At 46.4% G+C, this 17,166-nt stretch overlaps 1 protein-coding gene across 1 annotated transcript; it reads right to left on the bottom strand.

Moving 5' to 3' along the window:
• Nucleotides 1-5,882: 5,882 nt before the first annotated feature.
• Nucleotides 5,883-6,845, bottom strand: LOC136645823 (taste receptor type 2 member 40-like). Its single transcript, XM_066622240.1, has one exon. The coding sequence runs from the start codon at nucleotides 6,843-6,845 to the stop codon at nucleotides 5,883-5,885; it is 963 nt and encodes a 320-aa protein (XP_066478337.1).
• Nucleotides 6,846-17,166: the final 10,321 nt, after the last annotated feature.

The raw sequence follows: 17,166 nt of genomic DNA, 5'->3' as shown, positions 1-17,166 counted from the left end.
AAGATATGTACAGATCCTGGCTTCAAGTTGTCATATCTTCTCAAATGTGTCAATTGTTGTGTTTTGTGTATGTTATGTATGGCATGGATTTAGAGGCATTGACAGAACCATAAATGCAATTAGGCAAATTTCCTCATAGGTAGCCCATTGGCTTCAGTGAGTCTTTTCTGCTCCACAAGTGATTTGCAAACTTCCATGTGCATAAAACATCTTGAAATATGAAGCTGATAGCCAGGAGTGCACTATTTTTGCATTACTTGGTACTAAGCTCCTGAAATGTAAAGATTATGCTTCATAGGGCACAATCCTATCCTGTGCTGGAACAGGCAAGCCAGAAGGCTTGCACTGTGTAATGGAAATGCGCAAGATGCCTCCAGGAGATAGGATGTGGTGTCAGCAGTGGCCCCTTTAAGAGTTAAGGCCTGGGCATTCAGCAGAGGGTGTGCTGCACAGCTGCAGCCATTTGAAGGCAATAGGGCCCTCAGGCATGAAAGCACTTGAGGAAGGGCGAGTTGGGTGTGGGTAGCAGAAAGAGGAAAACATGAGACTGGATTAATGGATTGAGGAACTGCTGGCTAATGGATTACTGGAACTGCTGGTGGACTGATGTGTGAATGGACTTTGGGGACTGCTGGAACAGACTGCTGGAGGCACTGAGATTGGTGTTTGGCTGCCATGCCTAAGACCTGCAGAGGACCAAGGTGCTGCTGTAGTGGTGGGAGGAACTGCTGGCAGGAGAGGGGAGGAAGGAGGGCCTCTGCAGGTGGAACAGGCAAGCTACCCTGGTGGTGGGGTCCAGCAGTGCTGCAGGGCAGAAATACGGTCATTCTTTAGGAAAGAAGAGGAGTTAATTAGCTTAAAGTGGGCATAATTCTCCAGGTGGAGCCTGAACTGGGAATCTGGCAAAACACACTGTATCCAGTGCAGGATAGTGGCCATAAACAGCTCAGCCAGAGGCAATGGGAAACAATTCCCCTTACCTCTGGGTAAGAGCTGCCTGCCCCATGGGTCTCCTCAGATTTGCCCCACCTCTTGAGGTGGCACAGGTCTGAGGAGAGTGGAGCGATGTGAAGCTGCTCAGTTCTCCCTGGGAACGGGGGTTGGATCTGGCATAACTGTTGGATCCCAGCCCTGCCTGCCCCTCCTGGTCTGCCCACTGCCTGTGCTCCCCCCACCCAGGAACGCCTCCTCCCTGCTTACCCCCACCTACTTCACAGCCTTGCATTGGCACATCCAAGCTGACACAAGGCACTCGGAGGAAGCTGCCACGGAGGCTGGATTCAGCCTCCATGTGTCGGAGCAGCTCCGTGTGCTGACTTGGCTTCCTCTTGAGGAGGCACAAACTTGCCTTATGGCACATTTGCAACCCTCCTGGGCCAGTGCAAGGGACTTGTGTCAGCCCATGGGTGCCTTTGGATTGCACCCATAGTATAGGTTCTTGTAAAGAAGGCACCATTGTATACAGCAATTGATTTTAAAAGCTTTCATGTTTAGCAGCATTCGTTGCTCAGTATTTAGCATCTAACACAGGGGTGTCAAACTTGTTTCATACCAAGGGCCAAATTCATGATACCTACTGAGGGCCAGAAGTGATGTAATTAGGCAGGAATTGATGTCATTAAACAGGTCATAACCAAAAATAAACACTTTTTCTCACTTAGGTACTCATTAGCTGCAAATAACAGAAAAGAAAATATGCAAATCATGATCATATTTCAAGATATGGGACAGCCCAATTTTCACGTAACAGCCCTTTCAGCAGTAACACCACAAGTACTGCTCAGCAGATGAGAGCCTGAGGGCCATGCAAAAGCTTCTGCAGGCTGCGTCTGGCCCCTGGGCCGTATGTTTGACACCCCTGATCTAACATATGCCCATCTTATGAAATATGCATTTCCTGCATAGATTGCCTGTTAAAACATGTTTATATTTACATGAACTTCATTTGAAAGATATACCAGACGTAATCTTTGAAAGAGATGAGTAACAGCCCAATCCTGAGCTGCCCAGTGCGCGGGGGCCCAAGTGATGCCAAAAATGGCTGCTGCTACATCCAACACTCCCCAGCCAGCCGCCACCACCTCTGGGGTGGACTTCCCCACAATGGGACTACTTGATTCTACGACAACCCAAGGGTCAGCGTAGAATTTAGAGCCTCTGTGTCTGGTGGATGACTGACATGGAGGCTCAGGATTCAGTGGAGCAAAGTTCCACTGGTCCAGTCTCCCGCCCTGCCCCCTCCCTGACACACCTCCTCCCTGCCCTCTTCCTGTCCTCCCTCTGCCCCCCTGCCCTGGAACACCTCCTTCCCACCTCCCCCCACACCCCCACCTACCTCTTGTGCTCTACTTGTGCTAGGCCCGCAAATGTGCCTTATGGCACATTTGCAACAGTGTGTGCCATCAGTAAGCCGGCATGCACTCTTTAGGATTGAGCCCTAAGTCTTTACATGGGAAAGGTTCCTTACCCACCATGATGGAATGACATGAGGGTTTGCAACTCTCTTTATTGAAATACTAAATTGAAAAACCAGGACCAACTAGACATCATGTGGCAGTGCCATTATGTCCTGATGTCTCTTTCATTTTCTAAAAACTATTGTGAGAGGTCAGTTTGTCTAGGGGCTGCACTGTTAGGGAAAGGTCCTAACCCTTTCTCCTAGTCCTACAGCCGAGTCCAAATTGTCTCTCCAAATTTGTTGTTAGTTATGGTGGGGGAAACTTTTCAGGCAACAAAAGTGTGCCTATAGATCCCCACTCACCCACTAGCTAATTGCAGCTTTAAGAGGAATGATTTAAGTTGGGAAATTGGCAGGGGACAAAGGAGTAAACCCCTTTTCTCTGAATCAGCAAAATACCAAATTTATATTACACTCTAAACAACAATCAACATGCCTATAAAATAATATTTGGATCACCAGATAAACATGAATTAACAGTACGATGCTGCACTTGCTCCCAGTGTGGAAGGGATTGTCACTCCCGAATCGGCCTTTTCAGCCACACTAGACGCTGTTCCAGAACCACCTTTCAGAGCGCGATACCATAGTCTTTCGAGACTGAAGGTTGCCAACTACTACTACCGTACGATGCAGTTGCAAAGAAAGCAAATGCAATTTTAGCCTGAATTAGTAGAACCATAGCTTCCAAGTTGTGAGAGGTTGTGGTTCTGCTTTACTCTGCATTGGTTATACCTCACCTGGAGTACTGTGTCCAATTCTGGGCATCCCACTTTAAGAAAGATGCAGCCAAACTGGAGCAGGGACAGAGGAGAGTGACGAAGATGATCAGGACCTGGAGACAAGCCCTACGAAGAAAGGTTGAGGGAACGTGGCACGTTCGGCCTGGAGAAGAGAAGACTGAGGGGATAGGATAGCTCTCCTTAAATACTGTCATGAATATGTACAGTTCAGGCCTAGTAGCATTGCAAGGCCTGAACCAAGTAACCCAGTAACACGGAGGGCTTGCAAGGGGCTTTCGGTCCTAGCTGCTAAGAATTTACAATTCAATGGAAGGTGATTGTGAAGCACCTAGGCAGCCAGAAAGACGCCCATCAAGGATGGAATGCAGGTAGATCTCCAGGGGGGAGGGAAGAGCTGAGAGGGGAGCTTCCAGCCCCACTTCCAGAGGACAGGGTCTTTGTTCCTTGTCTCTTGGTGAGAGAGGTAGTGGGTGCACATCCTGCCCCACCAGGACCATGTGGCCATAGGTAACTGGCCTGAGGATCTACAAAAAGAAGCTGACCCAGGTGAGGGTTAGGAAATAATAGAGTTAGCCAGATAGCTTTGTTGTTTTATGCTGTTATGTTTCCTAGAAGTTTTATGCCTCTAGCAATTGCTGCCTTTTGTAACCTTTTTGTAACCCTATGTATTTAATAAAGTAGAAAATCTTTTTACCATGTTGGTTCATTGTCTGTTGGGGAAAAAGGTTCAGAATCCTGCCTAGCCGTTCAGCAAGCTACCAAAAATCCTCATTGTGGACTAGTAACTTGAGGACTGAGACTTTAAGTAAAGAAAGTGCTCAGTGCCTACAAGGGATACAGTTAAGCCTAAAGGGTCTTGGTTTCCCTGGACTGAGGCACTGGCTCTTACAGGGTGGTGGCAGTACTACCGAACAGGGATCTTTGAGGGCTCTAGGGTTCAGAACCAACAACTCTGAGCACCCAAAATCCTGGGAGTGAGACCCAAGTGTACGACAAATACCAGAAGAGCTGTCATATGGAAGAAGGAACAAATTTGTTCACAACTATACCTCCAAGTGTAGAACTCGATCCAACGGGGACAAACTGCAAGAGAAGAGATTCCAATTGGAAATCAGGACAAAATTCCTGAAGGTAAGGGCAGTTTGGCAGTGGAACAGATTGACAAGGAAAGTGGTGGGTTCTTCCTCACTGGAGACCTTCAAGCAGAGGCTCAACAAGCACATGCTGGAGATGCTCTAGGAGGATTTCCTGCTACAGGCAGGGGAATAGATGTTCTTGTAGGTCTCTTCCATAATTCTGTTCCACTGTTGTGGACTTTAGTATTCATTCACAACACCTTTCGGTTAACTTTATGACTAAGCTTTTGATGGTGGAAAAAAGACACCACAGACTCCATCTTCTCTTTTTTCATTTCGATTCAATCATACAGAAGTTAAACCACTGCACCACTACCATATTTGTGCACCTCTTTCCAATAAATGAATATCATTTACTCCTATGTGGCATAGTAAAGTGCTCCTTTGGGCAGGAAACATTACCTCTCATGATGATACCCAGCCCTATTCCCCAGTCCCAATCTTATCAAAGTCACAGCCCAATCCTAGCTAACTCCAGTGTCTGCGCAGCTGTGCCAACAGGGTGTGTGCTGCGTCCTGTGAAGGGGGGAGAATCACAAAGGCCTCTGCAAGGTAAGGGAATGTTTGTTCCCTTGGGGTTGTTTTGTGGCTGCAACAGTGCTAAAACATTGGTTAGGATTGGACTATAAAGCACTTTGGAAAGGCAAAGCAGTTTGGCGCTCTGGCAAGCGAAGTGATGCAATGCAGTGGAGGAGGGTGATATGATGTGGGGTGAGTGGATGGGGCCCAGGTAAAGGGTAGGATTGGCTGAGCCAGCACATGCCTTACCCTATTCCCCTTCCTGGGCCAGATCTGGCAACATGGTTCAACACAGATTTGCACGAGTGATAGCACCATAGTGGTAACTGGGACATCCCCTAGAGTAAGGGGACAAATGTCCCTTAACCCTATGAGACTTTCTGCCTTCTAAACTATCCTGCAGGATGTAGGATAGGCCATGCCAGCGCCACTGCATCAACGCGGGAAAGTTTAGGTAGGATTTGGCTGCCTAACTCTACCAGTGAGGATCCAGTTCCATTTCAGTGTGTGCAAACTTCATGGGCACACATGCACACACACACACACACACACACACACAGAGAGAGAGAGAGAGAGAGAGACATTTTCATTCAGTAACCTGTCCTTTTACAGACTAACCCTGTCCATCACAGTGATTGGCATTTTGATGGCCTAGTTGGTTGGTTAAAATGATATATATTTCCACTAATTCCACATAGTAAAGGCTATGAATAGAAAATATATATGGAATTGGCAATCTGATTCTTCAAACACAGCTTGCCAGCTAAATGTTTTTCAATAGAATTCTTGCTAAATCTTCAAGATAATTTCAAGATAACATTTTCAGGTTTATTCTCAAAATTGTTAAGTCAGGGTTGAATCTGATGCCAGGTCTCTGATTTCAGTTGTCAGAATTCTGGGTTGTACCAGAATACATGTACCATTATGTACATGTATTCATTTTGGAATGAAGCTGACTCTTCAAAAATTGAGGATTTACAAACCAGTCATTTCAATGAAAGAGAGCATAAATCTTATTACATCTTTTCAAAACATGAAGGGCTGCCTGATATAATGTAGGACTCCAATAAATGCCCTTTTAAGTCTGGGATTGCTCCAGATCAAGATGTTAGATTGTACTGAAGGACACAAATTTACAATTAATGTGCAGAGCTGACTTTCAGAACTTGACTCTGGAAATACATTTGACAGCAGGAGCATCAAAGCTGTAAAATTAATGCTATCAATGATCAAAAGAGAGAAGATAGTTTTCACTGCCTTAAAATGGGCATCCATGCTTGGGTTGCTGAAATTGGCTGAGCTGTTCTGCATCCGGTCGGTGTGTCTCCACAAAGAGAAGAGCAAAAGAAAGGTTGACATGGTCAGTATGAAGAAAGCCAATGAAAACCCTGTGCCACAATAGAGAAATAAATTAAACAAATTTGTTTCCAAGGTCATACTTTCTGAAGTGTGGTTTCCCAAATCATCAGAACTGTAATTGTTTTTGCAGTTTATGTTGTAAATGCTAGAATAAAAAGGCGTTGTATTAGTCAGTGATACAAGCACAGAAACCAGGAGCAACCAGGGAACCATTCTGGAGATCCTTGCCTTCAGACAGATGAAAATGTGGTTCTGGAAGTTAGAAATCTTTGCACAGTAAAATGCACACAGGCAGGCAGAGAACCAGAGGTTGGTACAAGTTAGAAACCAGATGGTAGCTTTGAACCCTTGGTACAGGTGTGTCGCCTCAAATGCCCAAAGATAAACTTCTGTCCAGATAATCTTTACCTCTAGTATGCACAGGTAGCAAATCTTGGAGATGCCCAAAGCAGTCATTATTTTATCAACGGATTTCAGACGTCTCTCTCTAATTCCTTTAATGCAATTCATGACTACAATAAATGCATTCAATGATACACCGACAACATTCTCAAGAGCTGTGAAAAATAGGTAGCATATATCTTGCTGTGAAAGGTTGTCTCTTGGAATGTCGCACCCTTTGCTATTCATTCTTTCAGATGAACAGCCTGAAAGGTAGTGGCATCTTGTTCTGGGACAGCACATGCTTTATTGGCTATGAAAGTAGGAAGTGATGCTGTTACAGAGTATCTATTACCTTGATTTGCGTTCTTGCCCAAGAGTGTTTATGAAGCAGATGACAATTTTGCCAAGAGCTTCTGGTAGAACAAAACAGCAGTTGACATGGGATTTTCATCACAATTCGCAAATCACCAAAACCAAATATTGGGATTTTAGATTTTGAATGTCGAGTTGAGAGAAGGACACATTCTTGAAGGTCTTAAAAATGATGACATTTTTGTTCTTTGCAACTGTTAAGTGTTTCTGGAGATGTCAAGCCATTAGTGCCAATGAACATTGTAACTAATATAGAGCCCAATCCTGAGCTTGATGTGCCGGCTTACCACATTAGGGCACGTTTGCGAGGCCTAATGCTAGGCCTGCGCTAGCGCCAGGTGGGTGCACGGCCTCTGCTGCTTGGCGATCGCACAGACCACCAAGCCAAGGTACGGAAAGCAGGAGCGTGGGAGGAGGCCAGGAGGAGGCGTTCCGGGGAGGCAGGCAGAGGGCGGGGAGAGGGTATGGAGGAGGAGTGATGGGGAGGTAGGAGGCGGGGAGAGGGTGGGCAGGAGGCGTGCCAGGGAGAGGGAGTGGGGAGGGAGGAAGGTGGGTCTGATGGAGCTCTGCTCCACTGGATCCTGTCCGTTTGTGTGGGGCTAAGTGTCCTACATGAAGGCCTTAACTTCACCACTGACCTTTTGATCTACAGTGAATTGAGTAGCTACTTGTGGGGCTACTTTCCAAGGTGCCACCTGTGGTATCCTATGGCGCGCAGGATGTGGCAGTAGCCATTTTCGGTGCCGCCAAAGCTGTGCGCCACGGGACCTCAGGATTGGGCTGATAGTTTCCTATTGAATTCTTGTATGGAATTCAAAGTTTACACGTGCAAGCAAATTGTAGCAGTAGAATTAGTAAATTAACAGTCCAATCCTTTCCTGCATTAGCGCACAGGATGCCGGGCAGTTGACACAGTGTTTGCTGCATCCTGTGCACCGGTTGATGTGCAACCCACTTCCAGTTTGCGATCGTGAAACTGGAAGTGGGTCATGATCATTATTTTGACTATCTCCCCATGTTGGGGATCCCTGCAGGGGCTGACATGGGGCCCCCGCACCCCCAGGAGGCTGCTGCGGGCTGTTGTAAGTCTCAGTAAGCCCCTATGCCCTTCCAAAGCCTCCTCCCCACCCCTTAAGGGGGCAGGGGCCAGGGCTCTCTGGCTGGGGTGTTGCAATGCCCTAGTTTGAGAACCACTGCAGGATAGTAATCTGAGGTTTCAAAGTTTTAAAATATGTTGATTTGAATGGAAGAGAATGATTATTTGAGCAATGTGAGGCCTTTGGAGTTAACATGCTTCTTGTGTGCATCTCACCTCTGAAGTAACTGCAGGGAGAAGGTCACATCTGAGCACTAATGTAGAACACCAGAGTCCAACTTGATCATTCTAATGAATGGGATGTGTTTTCCTCCCATTCTAGCAAAGGTTCAGTATAAAGGATAAAAATCCTTAATCAGAGCCAGCATCTTTGTAGTGATGCAACTTAAACTTTCCCCAGGGTTCAAAATTCCTATCAAGCTACCTTATTTTTCTGCTGCTTCTAACACCTGCTGCTTTTCAGTACATTGCATATGGAAAACACAGTTTGAATAAAGTCAAGAGAGCGAAGATTTTGTTTTTCTTAGCCCCACATTCAGCTGCACTGAGTAGGTAAATGTGGGAAGTATTTTATTACTGAGTCAACAGTGTCATTAATTTATATTTGCATTTGGGTAGTGGAATGAAGGTACCAGCAGCTTGAGTTTTCAAAGGTCCTCTCCAGTACAAACTGGTTTCACTGATGGACATGTTGTACTTGGTTGCTCCTTACTGAGGTCAACTTAACCAATTGGCTCCAGCCAATCTGGCTCCTATTGAGGGCAGGAGGTCTGGCTCAGTTGGTAGAGCTGCCGCCTTGTACGCCTGAAGATCTGAGGCTGCCAGTTTGAAACAACCGGAAGTACCCGAGAACTGACGACACGCTAATATACTGATGAGCTGACCGTCGGTGGCAGAGAGGAGTTGCCGTCAAGTGGAGCGTGGGAGGCGAAGGGCCAGAGAGAGGCCAGACCGGGAAGGAATCCAGCTGGAATGAGGAGTTCTATGAAAGACTAGAACTATGCAATTGTAAAAATTCCTACAGGGGTTTAGAACAGCCTGCCTATGTAAACCGCCTTGGATTAAAGTCTGAGGAGAAATCTGATGATCAAAGAAAGGCGGTATATAAATACCTGTATAAATAGATAAATATACTTAGGTTCATCCCCATGAGCTGCAATCATGTGGAGTTCTTGGGGGAGAAAAAGTGCACTGCCAACACAATTGTAATGGCATTTGAAATGTGTGGGGTTTCCCTCCTTTGATCTCTATATGCATCACCCAGGAATAGGACAACTGTCCTGCCCTTTACCTAGTTCCACCCCTTATCTTCAAGACTGGAATCTGTAGAGTAGTGTTTCTCAAACTGTGGGTTGGGACCCACTAGGTGGGTTGCAAGCCAATTTCAGCTGAGTCCCCATTCATTTCAATATCTTATTTTTAATATAGTAGACTTCATGCTATTATGGTATGTAACTGCATTTGGGGAAATGTTACTGATAAATACTTGTAACCGGCTATTATGTATATGCTTTTAACAATGATAGTAACTGGGACTTACTCCTGGGTAAGTGTGGGGATGATGATGATGATGATGATGATGATGATGATGATGTCACTTCCAGTGGGTCATGATGTCACTTCCAGTGGGTCCTGAAGATTCTCATTCTAAAAAGTGGATCCTGGTGCTAAAAGTGTGAGAACCACTGTTGTAAAGGATGTAATGAAGCAGTAATTTTGCCTCTGTATCTAGAGGCATTTCAGTTAGTTGTATGTTAAACTCTCATGGTGATTGAGAACATCAGCACTCTGAGAAACTGTTGGCTTATTTTTTTGTTTTGTCTTCTGAAATGTTTTGTTTTCATATTGAACACCCTGGCAGAAAGGCAGTGTGCAGTGCAAAAAGTATGTTACAGGCATTGTGTGAAACTCACAGCGCAATCCTATCTTGCACTGGAACAGACAGACCAGGAGGCCTGCTCTGTATTCAATGCAAAACTGGGGCCAGAAGTGGCTCAGCTGGAGGCAAGGGGAAATTCTTCCCCTTACCCCTGGGTAAGCCACCATGGCTCCAATGGGTCTCTTCGGACTTGCACCATCTCAGGAGGTGGCATAAGTCCGAAAAAGGAGAAGCTTCAAGCCGCTCAGCACTGCTTGGGGAACAGGGGTAGGCATAGCAGCCAGGTCCCAGTTCTACCTCCCACTCCCCACCCACCCCTGGGGCCACTCTCTGCCTGCCCTCCCCCCACCCTGGAATGCCTCCCTCCTGCCTCCCTCTCGCCTCCTTCCTGCCTCCTCCCCACCTTCCCCAGACCCCTGCATTGGCCAAGCTCACTGATGCAACCCTCCCTCCCCAAGTTGGCACTAAGGCTGGATACAGGCTGATACCTATTTGGTCAGCCCATCCTAATCTCCTGGACGTCCAGAGGAACAGTGGCACCAAAATGGCCACCCATGTATCCTATTGGTGGCGAGTAGGGGTGAATTCAGTGTCCTGCCTGGACTTGGAGCCCAGGTCTACCAGCTGGGTAGACCTGGGTTCCAATTCCAGTCAATCTTGCCAGTGCCCACCCAGTGGGCATTCTTCTGGCACCCGATTTTGCTCCTCAGTCCAGCAGGAGCCCTTGCCTGCTGGCAGACTGTTTGGGGGGGCACACACCCACAATCCCTCTTGGATCCGCCCCTGGTAGCAAGGCAATTGCCAAAGTCTCCTCGGGGTATGGGAGTGTGACAACAGCCATTTTTCCTCAGTGTGAATCAAGAAGGGTGGATCCAGTGTGGATTTTTCTCTAGTATAGATCAACGGAGTTGTCTGAACAGGTTCAGCAAGCTATCAGTAAGCTTCATTATCACTGCAATTTATAGCTAGGCTTTAAGAGCTGGGTCTGGTGAAGTCACATGGTTGACAACTTTTGAAAGGCAAAAATCTAACAGCCTAATCCTGAGCTGCCCAGCACTCGGGGTATGGCAGCGCCAAAAATAGCTACTGCTACATGCAGCACACCCCAGGCAGCCACTGCCCCCTCCTTGGGAGAAGGGGACTATCATCCCCTTCCCCCGGGTAAAGCGAGTAGCCCCGCAATTCGATCCGACAACATAACACGAGATATTCTTGAACGTAGGAGGATGGGAGTAGATGGGGAATACAGGGAAACCCATCAACAGGCTCTCTGCAAGGCAAACTAAAGACAGATAATGATGAAGAGGGCAATGCCCATCTTAGCAAAACAGCTTGCAGTTTTAAAATCATTGTTCTTTCATGCTTCTTAGAGCAAAGGATAGTGCTACATGCATACAAACACTAGAAGAGTTATTTTAGTAGGTATTTACATAAAATCTCATAGAAGTGCCAAAGCACCAAGTCTGCTTGCCTGTCAATTATTCTTCAATGCTTTAAATAGTTTTTGTCCTTAAAGTGTAATATATATATTACATATATATATATATTGCCAACAATATATATATTGTTGGCAACCTTCAGTCTCAGAAGACTATGGTATCGCGCTCTGGATGGTGGTTCTGGCACAGCGTCTAGTGTGGCTGAAAAGGCCGATTCGGGAGTGACAATCCCTTCCGCACTGGGAGCAAGTGCAGTCTGTCCCTGGTCTGTCTCCCTGGCTATGGGCCTTCCTTCTTTGCCTCTTTGCCTCAGACTGTTGGCCAAGTGTCTCTTCAAACTGGAAAAGGCCATGCTGCACAGCCTGCCTCCAAGCGGGCCGCTCAGAGGCCAGGGTTTCCCACCTGTTGAGGTCCACTCCTAAGGCCTTCAGATCCCTCTTGCAGATGTCCTTGTATTGCAGCTGTGGTCTACCTGTAGGGCGCTTTCCTTGCACGAGTTCTCCATAGAGGAGATCCTTTGGGATCCGGCCATCATCCATTCTCACAACATGACCAAGCCAACGCAGGCGTCTCTGTTTCAGCAGTGCATACATGCTAGGGATTCCAGCACGTTCCAGGACTGTGTTGTTTGGAACTTTGTCCTGCCAGGTGATGCCGAGGATGCGTCGGAGGCAGTGCATGTGGAATGCGTTCAGTTTCCTCTCCTGTTGTGAGCGAAGAGTCCATGACTCGCTGCAGTACAGAAGTGTACTCAGGGCGCAAGCTCTGTAGACCTGGATCTTGGTATGTTGGTATATATATATATATATATATATATATATATATATATATATCAACCCCTGCTAATTGGGTAAGAGGCACTTTTTCAAGTGGGTGCTCCTCTTTTTTTAGCAGGGGGAGAGTAACTGGCCCACCTCACCCCAGCAGTGTCTGTTCTAGTGGCTGTCTGCTGGTATTCTTTTGCATCTTTTTAGATTGTGAGCCCTTTTGGGACAGGGAGCCATTTAGTTATTTGATTTTTCTCTGTAAACCACTCTGTGAACTTTTAGTTGAAAAGCGGTATATAAATACTGTTGATATATATGGACATATAGGAGCAATCATAAGTAAGTTTTAAACCTGATTACATTAAAGGTTTAATTAAAGCATAGAAACACATAGAGTAATGAAAGCCATTTCCAGTTAGAAAAAATCATTGTCACAGAGAAACAGCATAGAAAGTTGTTTTGCTAGCTGAAACCTTGAGGCCTCAAAGTCTTGCGTTGATACATTTTTGGAATTTGGCAAAGAGTTGCATCTCAAAGATAAAACTCCTTTTTGGCAGCAGTAAGTGGGCAAACCAAGATGTTACGAGCAGGAGAAATATATATGGTTGCAACATTGTAGTAGGGAAAGCTGTATTTGGCAGACTGAAATAGGGTTTTTTGGCTAAGCAAAGATACAAAACATCTACAGAAACAGTTAGAAAGGAGATAAGCAAAATATCCATGAGAAAACCTCTGTTTGAGCTGCAACTGACATAGAGACATGTAATGTGTTTAAAAGTAAATGAGAAAAGAATTTCTTAAAAGAAATCCTTTATACAATTAAAGTTTGGTTTGTTTTGTATTAGAATATATGAAAGTACACCACTATAGATCCCTTAAATGTACTCAAAGTAACAGGTCACAAATAGAATTAAGGCATAGAGAGAACTGTTAAAAGCAAGTTCAAAGGACCTTGTTTAACAAAGGATGGCAGAAAACCCCATAGTTTTGCTGAGAACAGAAGGAGGAATGTGGGAGAAGAGATAACACAGGTGGCTCCTTGCAACACATGCAAGGCCATCTTAGAGAAGTATGCCAAGAAATAAGGTCTGAAGACTTGCCAAAAGGCCAGTTCTGAATAAAAATAAGGTTACAGTGCACTCTACTGGTTTTTGAAAACTCTGTATTCTATATGTTTAAATGTATGGTTTTGCCTTATTTGAAACCTGTAACTTGAAGCTCACTAATCAAATGTCTCTAAGGCTATATACAGTCTTTCCAGAGTTAGCCCCATCTATGTCAAACTTCAGCCAATGGGAAGTTCAAAATCTTCAAACAAAGGACCCAAAATGTTATAAAGGGTCTGGCTAAGATTGACAGATGCTCTCAATGCTTTGGACTGGAGTCCCTTGAGATGCCTGTTGCTGGCAACGTAATAAAGGCTTGCAGACGATCACCCTGAGTACTGAGTCTTGCTTTTGAACCTTGCAACACCTTGCAACACCTTGACTAGAATATACCAGGTATTTCTTTGGAGGAATGGGGGGGATAGGATAAATGAGTTGCCCAGCATGTGGGGCGCCTCCTCAGGAGCAAGCCAGGTCAGCGCTCAGAGAAGTGCGGAGGCTGACAGAAGCCTCTGCGCCACCTTCCTCCAAGCACCTTGTGTCAGCTTGGATGTACTGACGCAAGGACCAAAGGTAGGTGGGGGAGGAGGCGGGAGGGAGGCATTCCTGGGCAGGGGGAGGGGGGCGGCCCTGGGGGTGGGCAGGCAGGGAGCAGGAAGCAGGGCTGTTCCCGGGCAGAACGGAGCAGCTTCAAGCTGCTCCGCTCTCCTCGTACTTGTGCCACCTCAAGAGGCTGCGCAAGTCTGAGGAGACCCATAGGGGCCTGGAGGTAAGGAGATATGTTTCCACTTGCCTCTGGCTGAGATGCTTATGGCCACTATCCTGCACTAGATACAGTGCAAGCCTCCTGGCTTGCCTGTTCCAGCGCAGGATAGCATTGCGCCCTAATTCTTGTATAGCAAATCAGAGTGTTTAAAGGGCTTCATGTTCATAATCTCAGACTTATAAACAAACTTCTAAGGTGGGTTCTTGTTCCAAGATTGAATGTGTGTGTGGACACACTGAGGCAGAAGGGTAGTGGGCCAGTTTCAGACAATATTTGTAAAACTGCAATAAAGGTTGTGCAATGCTCATGGTGTCTGTCCTGGACCCTTCCCTTTGTATCTAGGAGGATTTGGGGTATTTTCCTTATTGCAAGGAGAGCAGCTCACACAAGTAAATAAAATGCCCCAGTTTCCCTCAGATAAAAAAATATTTTCTGAACCAGCCCAGTGACTTGCCCTGCCTTTCACTCCGGGGAAGTAGTTTATATTAACTATTTTATTATTGAAATTTAGTTTATATTAACCTCGGGAGATAATTAAGAAATGGAAGGTGGCTTAAACATTAGCTTATGTCTATATTATTCTTAATAGCCCACTGGTATTGCATGCAAAGTCCACCATCTCATACCGGTTCATTTACAGTGGTGTCCACCATTAGTCTTTCACATACTTTAGTGTTAGCAATGGTTTCCTTGAGGTTCCTGGGTCTGACAACATTAGCCATTCTTTCATCTGCCTTTACGGTAAGCTTTCAAGTATTTGTTTCTAATAGAAGTCATGTTCTGTTTGGTTTTCTGAAAATATCCTATTGCCATTACAGATCAGGAAGACTGACAATGATAAAGGTATACCAGTGAAAAGACTCTGAACTTTGGTCTAAGAGAAAACTGGGTATCCATTTCTGAGGTGGAAGGTGAAACTGTTATCTAGAAAGAAATCATGCTCAAATCATGGCTTGTGGATGAGCGGTAATTTAGGGGAATTGTAATTGTGGACTGTGGTTTTATTTTTGCTGCTTTTATCATATGATTGTTTTAGTATGTTTTTATTATTTATTTCGTTCTTCTTAAAATTGTTAGACACATTGGGTTGCCTTTGGCAAGAAAGACAGTACAGTATATATTTTGAAACAAGCTATCTAACAAATTAAGGACGCAATCCTAACCCACTTTCCAGCACTGACATAAGGGCAATGCAGCTCTGAGGTGAGGGAACAAACATTCCCTTACTTTAAGGAGGCCTCCAGGAGTGCCACCAACTGCAGGATGCAACACATGTCCCCTTGGCACTGCTATGCCAGTGCTGGAAAGTGGGTGAGGATTTGGACCAAATACAGATATTAACATGTGTGTTTATTCATTTAGTAATATACTCCACATACGAAGAAAAACCTAGACCTGGAATTCCAGAAATCAATGCTGGTAAGCATAATCACATGTGGGGCTGCAGTGTTATGTGTTAATGGGCAGCCCAATCCTGAGCTGCCCGGGGTGCGTGGCTGCAGCGGCGCAGATAACGGCTCCCGCCACATCCTATGCAGCTCAGCCTGCCGCAGGCGGGACAAAAGTCCCCTTCTCCCAGGTAAAGGAAGAAACCCTGCAATGGGGCTGCTTACTTTACTCAGGTAATGGCGTTCGTGTAGGACACCGAGCCCCACACAAATGCCTTGAATCCGGTGGAGCAGAGCTCCATGGGACCCACCTCCCTCCCTCCCCCAGCACGCCTCCTGCCCACTCTTTCTCTGCCTCCTGCCTCCCCGTCACGCCTCCTCCCAGCCCTCTCTCTGCCTTCTGCCTGCCTCCCTCCTCCCCAGAACGTCTCTTCCCCGCCCCCTTCCCTGTCCCCACTTACCATGATGCGTCTCGGCGATCCGTGAGACTGCCGAGCAGTGGACGGGCGCCAGCCTGCGCTGGGCTAGCATGAGCGCTGGCCCGGTGGTAAGCCTCGCTGATGTGCCTTACGGCATGTTTGCAACAGTGCACTCCGGTGGAAAGCCAGAGCGCTGAGCTCAGGATTGGGCTCTCAGAGGTCTATGATAACAGTGCTGTGCATTTATTTGGCGATAGCACTGGAACCAGTGGGATTTTCTGCGGAATAGAGATGGTTAGGATCAAGTTATAAGATGTATATTGTATTCACAGGCTTGATTCCATAGCATTATGTGGCATTAAAACATTAAAATGGCAAAAACTAGACACTTTGCCATTTTATTGTTTATAATGAAACATGGAAAATAAATGTAATAATAATATCAATGATAGACCACTACAGTGGTTCCCAAACTTTTTAGCACTGTGACTCACTTTTTAAAATGACACCCTATCGGGACCCACCTTACTTTATGAGACACAGAGCCCAATCTTATGCATCCTCCCCAGTGGCGTAGCTAATGATCCTGCTGTCCGGTGCAGAACTCAAGATGATGCCCCAGAAGTGATGTCACATTCGGAAGTGACATCACTCTGGGTTTTGATTTCACACCCACTTTTTTAAAAAGTGAAAAATAAAAAATCTGCCACATCCCTCAAGTTGCCTCCCCCAGCACCAGCTCCCTCCTACTTCACTTCCATTCCCTCTGAGGTCTTACACATTAATGAGCTGTCGGGCTCATGGGGGGGGGAGAAGCAGCCGCCACCACTGGCATGCACCCCACCAGCCAGGCACATTGGGCCACAGGGGGCAATGGGCTACATTGAGGAGAGCCCTGCACGTGTGAGGGGAGGTGGGGCATGCCCCCCTGCCCAACTCGCATGCAGGCAGAGTTGCTCCGATGTTGCCCCCCAGCTCCTGATGTTGCCCCTCTCAGTAGCTGTAGCCCGGTGCATTTGCTACCCCCTGCACTTACATAGCGACGCTACTGATCCTCCCCCACCAACGCAGTGACACCAAACTGGCGAACGCTTCATTCGTGCTGAGAGGAAGATGGACGGGAGTCTTCAGCAGAGGCTTCACCACCCCCACATAAGCCTTCCTTATGACAAGGAATGTGACAAACCATTGTCACATAAGGAGACAATGAGTCTCCTAGGACCTGCACTGGTAAGTTTGCCAGCACAAGTCCAAGGAGAGAAAGCAGGAAGGGAAGCTGCTGCCAGAAGAGATAAGATTCATTCATTGCCCACAATAGATCTTCCCCCTCCATGG

Source organism: Tiliqua scincoides, chromosome 1 (genome assembly GCF_035046505.1).
Source record: "Tiliqua scincoides isolate rTilSci1 chromosome 1, rTilSci1.hap2, whole genome shotgun sequence".
Classification (NCBI taxonomy): Eukaryota; Metazoa; Chordata; class Lepidosauria; order Squamata; family Scincidae; genus Tiliqua; species Tiliqua scincoides.
The sequence above is the reverse complement of the archived record's forward strand: the minus strand, read 5'-3'. Positions and strand labels throughout refer to the sequence as shown.

Coding starts and splice junctions, on each gene's coding strand:
- LOC136645823 (XM_066622240.1), bottom strand. CDS start 6,845: ATGAATAGCAAAGGGTGCGACATTCCAAGAGACAACCTTTCACAGCAA.